This window comes from Dermacentor variabilis, chromosome 7 (genome assembly GCF_050947875.1).
Source record: "Dermacentor variabilis isolate Ectoservices chromosome 7, ASM5094787v1, whole genome shotgun sequence".
Taxonomy (NCBI): domain Eukaryota; kingdom Metazoa; phylum Arthropoda; class Arachnida; order Ixodida; family Ixodidae; genus Dermacentor; species Dermacentor variabilis.
In genome coordinates, this window is record NC_134574.1 from 139788148 (window position 1) to 139796352 (window position 8205).

Sequence of the window (8205 nt, forward strand, 5' to 3'; positions counted from 1 at the left end):
CAAGATTTCCAATAGCGCCTCGATTCGCACTTTAGACCCTCGAGTCGCCGAGCAAGTCGCCATCGCCCTCGCCTTGATAGACGGTCGTGGGTCCGAAACCTATAGTGATTCCAAAATGGCAGTTAGGGCTTTTCAGAAGGGTTGCATCGCCAAGGAAGCTGTTCGTCTTCTTAGCGGCTCCAGTCCATATGCTCTCACAAACCATTCAATTCACTGGTTTCCCGCTCACGTAGGGTCGGTCGAGGGTGCTCCCCCGAACCTCAATAAGTCTGCTCACGAGGCTGCGCGTGACCTCACCTACCGCGCTTCCTCTATAAGGAGCACTGACTCCCCTTATCTCTACGGTCACAGGGACGCTCCCGCTACTCACAACGAGATTATTAAATATTTCTACATGTCCAGAAGGGTCTTTACACCCCCTCACCCCAAGTTGAATAGGGCGCAAGCCGTTTCGCTTAGGCTTCTACAGACCAGCACATATCCGTGTCTGTCCGCTCTCCACGAGGCTAACCCCGACGTGTATCGCGACGACGCCTGCCGGTCCTGCGGCCAGACCTCCACTCTACCTCACATGCTCTGGGAGTGCGGGTCGACATACCCCAAGTTCATCAAGGAGGAGTGGGACTCGCTTCAGCGTAGACCCGCTCTAGAAACGCAAATCCTGGCCGTCCGGTGTGCCCGCGACAGGGCCGGTGGGCTAGACCTGCCGGTCTCGACGTGGGACTAGCCGGGTGCGCGACGAGTTCGCGTCCTCGCCGGACCTGCAATAATATTTATTCACTCACTCACTCACTCACTCACTCACTCACTCACTCACTCACTCACTCACTCACTCACTCACTTGTGACTATGAAGACGGTGATGACGATCGTGGTGACCATGACGTTCACTTATGGCACATGACCACTGAGGAAAGTGGCCGAAGAACAGTGTAACTGGACTACGCGTGTGAAATGGGCACTGAAAGAAAAATGTAAACCAAAATAGCTCCAGTAAGGCAATAACGATCGGTCATTGAGCAGCCAGACTGACGGGTCCAAATCACCAAAGGACGATTGAACAACTGTCGATTCGACTGACGACGAAGAAGCGCCGGCGGTTGCGCACGCGCTCTCTCGTTCGCCATCCGCGCTCGAGGTCCGTCGCAACCATTAGTCGAGCGTCTTGGCCTTGCGGGTGCTCTCGACGCCTAGCAGCATCACCGTCTTCGTCCGAAGTGCCCGCGGGGGACGCGAACCGAGACTCGGCATGGACGAGCGGAAGGAGAAGTGGTCCAGCAGCCTGGAGTTCGTGTGCTCCTGCATCGGCTACTCCGTGGGCCTGGGCAACCTGTGGCGATTTCCGTACGTGGCGTACAAGTACGGCGGTTCGGCATTCGTGCTGCCCTACGTGGTCGTCAACCTGCTCATCGGCCGGCCCATCTACTACTTCGAGCTCCTGATGGGACAGTTCTGCGGCCGCGGTCCCCTAGGCGTCTTCCGCATGTCGCCCATGTTACAGGTGAGCCCGTGGCGTAGCCAGAAATTTTTGTTTGGAGGAAGGGAGGGGGGCGGGGGGATCCGCACTTGACCGTGGACTGAGAGTGTGAGGAGTGGGAGGGGACGTTGGGAAAGCCGCATACTATGCACAGCAATTTCGGAAGTGAAGGAGAGGGATGGGGGGACACGTGTCCGGTGTTTCCCCCTGGCTACGTCACTGAGGCGAGTCTCTTCACGGTGTCCTCGGTCGACCGGTGTTAGGCCTAACAGCCCGGTGTCCTGGCCTGAATGCGACGCAGTGACGAGGCGAATGAGCACATTATATATGGTGGGGAAACGCTTTGCTTATTCGGACAGGCCACTTACATAGGTTCGACGTGACCTAAGGTGCCACGTCGACATGTCACGGATGGCAAACTGCAACGTGGGTGTCGCGTCTTCGACGCAGGGGGCGGGCACACCGGTCTGTGAACAAAGGAACGCGCCCAGCTGGCGACGTGAAGTGAGACAGACGCAAGGTAGAAGCAAGAGAACGTTCTTTTTTTCTTTATGTCAGCCGATATATAGCATGGCACTGAATGACGTCAGGCGCGCCTCGCTAGGTGGCCACTAGGAACGCCCTACTTACAGCCTATTGAAAACGAAACAATGCAAATTAAAAGAAAAGCCACACACCACAGTGCGAGTCGGCAGAAGGAGGAAGAGAATATTTTGCGATCGAGTAACACGTAATAAATATACGAACGCAAGGGAGTGAGATTATTGGAAAAGGTGAGCAATGTATTGGAGCACATTTTCTTTTTGCGTCTTCCTATTGTTGCTCAGTCCCACTCACAATTTCGACTGTTTTATCGGTAAAGCATAAGTTCGTCTAGTAATAACCGACACACAGTGGACGAATCGCCAGTAGGCACCACGAAGTCACGCTTGTTTTCAACTCTGGTAAGTGACTTATTATATGCTGATGGCGCGTTAACATGACGGGCGGGTTGCGTTCCGTCCAAATGTAGAAAGTCTGGCTACAATACTGCTTTCCGCTCGTGCGACTACTGTTCGTAGAACGAACGATAACCCGCCGCGTTGGCTTAGCCACTATAAGGTCTTGCGCTGCTATGCACGAGGACGCGGGATCAAATCCCGGCCGCGGCGGCCGTATTTTGATGGTGGCGAAATACAAAAAAAAAAAACGCCCGTGTCCCGCGCATTGGGGTATGCTAAAGATGCCCTGGCAGTCACAATGAATTCGCAGTCCCCTCACTACGGCGTGCCTCATAATCAAATCGTGGTTCTGGCACGTAAAACCCCAGAAATCAATCAATCAACGAACAGTTACTAAATATCCTCGCTTCAGCAAGCACACGCCCTTCAGGAGCATAATTCCTTCATTAAATCGAAGCTCCCCCTACCTACCTACCCGGGGGTTTGGCGCCTCGATCCACTCAGTCCGTTTCTCGCCGTGTTAAGCGGACCGATCCCAGATGCAGTGGGCAATGGCAAACTGGCACGATCCCGAGCCAGTGTAATCCATGGTTGCGTGGATCACGTGGTGGTGTCACGTGGTAGTCACTCGTAATGCGCACATGCGGCACCTTCGTCTTTGCTTCTTACTTCAGGCGGTTTATACACACAGAATTCCTGCCGATTTGACGCTGTTTTTGAGGATCACTATGACGATGGTCGGCAAAGAAGCTGCCTTCCTTTTAGAACAACGAAGCCTGTCCATACATGTCTAAGCCTGGCCATACATACTTTCAACTGAAGGTAGCGCAGAAAAAGAGGACGACTTCACAAGGGTGGGTAGTAGAACTGCGCTTCTCCTTGTGAATGTGTCTGCGCTACACATTCAGTGCTAAGTAGGCCTAACACACAGTGCCCTTCCAGTCTGTGAAGAAGGATGACTAGCGAAGCTGTGTATGTGGGCCCCTTAATGGCGAATTGCACTTCCGCCGCGGGTCGGTCCGGCATTGCACTAGCTTCGGTATCGGCCCACGTATGGGGGAAGGCTTAACGCCTGCCTCACCTCCGCCGCGGCTCGGCCCGACATTGCACCATCCTCGGTATCTGCCCGCGTATGCGGAGCTTTGCGTCTACACACGGACACGATCCTGGGGAAACTACAGCCCTTAACAGCTATACGCCGTAAAAGTTCTTTAATCCCTTAAACCCTGCCTATACACACGCACACGTTCGGCGCAGGGCAACGCGTTCGGCATGATGTGGGCCGCGTTCGTGATGACCCTCTACTACCAGATGATCATCGCGTACACGGTGCTCTACTTCTACCACTCCTTCAAGACGCCGCTGCCGTGGACCGACTGCTTCGACTGGTGGGGCGTGGCCCTGGACGGCTGCTTCGCGCGCCGCCGGACGGCGCGGGTGTGCGCCAGCGTCCGCAAGAGCGTCGTGCTCGCGGGCCTCAACGACACCGACGCCGAGTCGCCGGTCGTGGTCACCTACGCGGGCAGCAGCGTGCTCCTGTCGCAGGGCGAGTACGAGAGCCGCTTCGCCGGCTGCGTCGACGCCGACGCCTCGTCGGTGGACGTCTTCTACAACCGCATGGTGCTCAACGCGTCGTCGTCCTTCGAGCAGGTCGGCTCCGTCCAGCCCAACCTGGCCATCAGCTACGCCATCTGCTGGACGATCGTGTTCCTCGTCATATTCAAGGGGATCAAGGCGAGTGTTTCTGGTTGGATCGCGGGGAGTATACGCGCGAATGGGACCCGGCGTTCGCAAGTGGAGCTTAGAATCTCCCGGCGTTCCTACACTCGTGCAGCCAACGCAACCAGCTCGGATCTCTACCCTGCTGCCCTCCATTTTTTTTTCCCCTCGGAAACTCGCAGGTGGCGCCGGTTAATGAGGTGCCCCGTACGCGCTTAAAGAACTGTACTCATGGGATATAACTTCGCAGTGCAAAAAAAAAATTATTGTCGTTACTCTTGCGCTCGTTTCGTTCCTTCGACGCAAAGGGCCCCGCATACTCTCCTGTGAGAAATTAAAAACGGGACGCCCGTGGTCATTCCTGTTGGGCGATTGTCGTTTCGTGGCAAAGTTACGCGCTCCGGAATGCAGAACTTCAAGTGCGTCAATATTTCCGTGCTTACCCAACGAGAAAAATGTCCGTCCGTCCCGTAAGACGAATGCTTTCAAGATAGAGCCCGCAGCAGCGAGTGACTTCGCGCTGCCTGTCGCTTCAACGCAAAGGAGGCAGCGAGAACACAGCGCCCACGAAGCTTTCAGCACAAGCGGCACCCTGCAACCCTTTCGCAGATTGTTTTAAAGATATGGGCCCACGTGCCTCTCTTCAAGTCGAAGCGGCGAAAACACAGCGCTCGGACCTGTCGGCATGCAGTCGGCACACATTGTCCGCATCGCAAGTCGCTTTCAGGATATACGGTCCGCGCGTCCGTGCCGCATACGCAGCCGCCGCCGGTGTACGTTTGATCCGGGTTCGTAATTGTTCGACGCGGATGGATAAGACGCTAAACAGCGACAGTGGCGCATAATGATAGCAGCGTCGTCAGCGCACCTGGCGCAGCTATACCTGCAGTGCTTTGCTTGCGTCATCAATGCACCTAGCGCAGCCGTCCGCACCACTTCGCGTCGCCGTAGAGCCGTAGTTTGTACTGGCGGATCAAGTTTCACGACATTGATAATGACACCGAGTTGCGCGGAGATGAGTAAGTGGCGTAATGCTTACGCATAGTTACACAACGCCCAGAGGAGTTTCTGCGTGAATTTTGCTCAGCATGCGGTAACTCTCCCAACTATGCACTCTTTCCGCTTCCTCGCACTACAAGTGGTCGACAAGATGTTCATGGTGACAGCGAAAGCCCCCACACGCGCCATCCTAACCTTCACGCTCCTCGCACAGATGGTCACCCAATATGTTCATAGTGACCGCAACAGCTAAATAAGCCTCATTCTAACGCCCATCATGCAAGTGGTCGGCAAGGTGATCATGGTCACAGCGACAGCGCAACAAGCGTCATTCTAACGTTCATCACACAGGTGGTCGGGAAGGTAGTCATGATGACAGCGACAGCGCACTAAGCGTCATTCTAACAGTCACGCTTCTCGCGCAGGGTCTGGTCGGCAAGGTAGTCATGGTAACCGCGACAACGCAATAAGTGTCATCATTCTAACGGTCATGTATTGGGTGGTCGTGGTGACAGCGACAGCCCAATAAGCGCCATTCTAACGCGCATCGTGCCAGGTGGTCGGCAAGGTGGTCGTGATCACAGCGGTAGCCCCGTACGTCATCCTGACCGTCCTGCTCGTGCGCGGAGTCACTCTGCCCGGCGCCAGCCTCGGCCTGCGGTACCTGCTGGCGCCGCAGTGGGACTCGCTCCTGAGCCCCGACGTATGGCGCGCTGCCACCGAGCAGACCTTCTACTCGCTGAGCATCGGCACCGGCGGCCTTCTCGTGTACGGCAGCTACCAGCCGTTCAGCACGGCGACCGTGTCGTCGAGCGCGACGTTCGTCTGCGTCGCCGACCTGCTGACCAGCGCGTTCGCGTCCATCGTCGTCTTCTCGGTGCTGGGAAACATGGCGCACGCGCTGGACGTTCCCGTGGCCGACGTGGTCGCCGCGGGTCCGGGGCTCGCCTTCGTCACGTACCCCGAGGCGCTCTCCCTGATACCGTTCCCGAACCTGTGGTCGGCGCTGTTCTTCGCCATGCTCTTCTTCCTGGGCATCAGCTCGGAGATAGGCTGCTGCGAGTTCCTGACCGACTCCATCCGGGAACTGTTCCCCTCCCTCGCCAGGCAGCGCGCGTTGACCGCCTTCATGTACTGCTCGGGCTGCTTCCTCGTCGGACTCGTACTGTGCACGCAGGTTGGAACTGTTTGCCGATTGATTGATTGATTGATTGATTGATTGATTGATTGATTGATTGATTGATTGATTGATTGATTGATTGCGGACGGACAGATAGCTAGATAGCCCCCGGAAAGTGCGTGAAGTGCCCTGAGAATGCTAGCGCATTAAAACGAAACTGCGCGTATCAACACCACACGTTGGGCGATAAGACGAATCCTGGCAAAATATTTGTGGCTACTAAACCACCAGCATGCAGATAAATGGCAGTAAGTAACCTCCTGTACTGGACATCCGCAGGTTGGTCTGTACGTCATTACCCTCCTGGACAACTACCTGGGAGGCCTGATCATGCTGGTCACCTGCTTGGCCGAGACGATCATATTTGCCTGGATCTACGGAATGAACCGGATCTGCTTGGACGTCACCTTCATGACGGGCACCTGTCCAAGCTACTTTGTCCTGATCGCCTTCAAGTACTGCGCGCCCGTGGTCCTGGGCAGCTTCCTCGCGTACAGCCTGTACGTCTTCCCGAGGAGCACCGTGGGCGACTACCTGCTGCCCCTGTGGGCCGACGTGTTCGGCTGGGTGCTGGCCGTGGTGGGACTCGCGCCCTTGTTCATAGTCGCCGCGGTCAAGCTCGTGCAGTGCGGGTTCAGCTGGCATCGGGCCGCTGACCCCGATTCTGACTGGGGTCCCGAGGAGTACAAGCACCGGCTGCCGTACCGAGAGCGGCTGTACGAAGCAGGCTTCGCCGAACCGCTCCGATTCCTCGCGGCGTCTCCGCCGGCTGTCCTCGCGGCGACGGCCAAGACGACGCCCAGGGCGTCTCCGAGCGTCGCCGCGAGGACGATGACGACTTCTGCGGGCACTGCTCAGCTGGACCACTGGCGGCGACCACTGCAGTCTTCGACCGAGGACGGGGACCGGAAGATGGCCTCCCCGTCGTCCAAGAGGTGGCTGTGAAATAGTCGGGACTCCGCGGATGACACTGCGCAGTGACTTTGCCCAACTGAGAGATGGCGGCGTTTGGCGAATAGGGCGCGCATCCATTTTGATGATAACGGCGAAATAACACCTTTATAAAGGAAGAAGAAAAGCGTCAGTTAAGACTTGCTTCTTTTTTCTGTTCTGTCACGGTGTTTCCGCGATGTGATCATCAGAATGTCCAATTGCCCGCGGGCCAACAATCAACGCGCTTTATTTAGTGTGTGTTAACGTTGATCTATCCGTCAGATGTATATAAGTCAGATGTATACGACTGTATACATGGGGATGCGGCATTGTAGACGATTGAGGTTCGACCTAAACTCCCGTTTGGGTTCTACCCTGATAAACAGTTCGACATAACGCAATTCGCCTATGATCCTCCTCTTCAACGGTTCAAAGGACGCCCAAGATGCAAGCGCCAGTTCAATTATTATAGTGGCGCTTTAATTGCTGCAACTAATGCTGGTGTATTTAACAATAAAAAGAAATCTTGCACCATTTCACTCTGTGAAGGTGAATGACCAGCGAAGCTGTCTAGCACACGACAAAGACGTGACACGAAATTGTGAGAAATGTACGAACACATCTGTTGTCCATATGGGTGGTCATCGCGACGAAAGGTACGCGCACAGATATTTTTATACATCCGGGTTCATTAGTGTTATACGTTCGTTATATACATTTGTGTTTTCATTTCGCGATATATTGGTACAAATAATTTGACACCGAGGTCACCGCGCCGCCTGGCAGTGGGCCAGTGCCGTCAGCGCCTTCGCAGAGGGAGGGGCAATGTGGGAACGCTGGCTCGATGAGCGGCAACGGAGCCAGCTGTGCACGGCAACGACGACGACGAACGCGCGAGCAGTATGGCACGAGCCATTGCTGATGATGATACTTTTTGCTCACTCACATTTGTCGACG

At 55.5% G+C, this 8205-nt stretch overlaps 1 protein-coding gene across 1 annotated transcript; it reads left to right on the forward strand.

Annotated features, from left to right (window-relative positions):
* Positions 1-1153: 1153 nt before the first annotated feature.
* LOC142587996 (sodium-dependent proline transporter-like) lies at positions 1154-7399 on the forward strand. The gene is made up of 4 exons (XM_075699412.1): positions 1154-1500; positions 3675-4151; positions 5692-6312; positions 6595-7399. The coding sequence occupies exons 1-4, from the start codon at positions 1249-1251 to the stop codon at positions 7258-7260; spliced, it is 2016 nt and encodes a 671-aa protein (XP_075555527.1). The 5' UTR covers positions 1154-1248; the 3' UTR covers positions 7261-7399.
* Positions 7400-8205: the final 806 nt, after the last annotated feature.

What these genes read in the sequence shown, in the direction of transcription:
- LOC142587996 (XM_075699412.1), top strand. Translation starts at nt 1,249, where the DNA reads ATGGACGAGCGGAAGGAGAAGTGGTCCAGCAGCCTGGAGTTCGTGTGC. An exon ending in GCATGTCGCCCATGTTACAG is followed by an intron (nt 1,501 to 3,674) that starts GTGAGCCCGTGG and finishes CGTTCGGCGCAG; the next exon opens with GGCAACGCGTTCGGCATGAT. An exon ending in GACTCGTACTGTGCACGCAG is followed by an intron (nt 6,313 to 6,594) that starts GTTGGAACTGTT and finishes GGACATCCGCAG; the next exon opens with GTTGGTCTGTACGTCATTAC.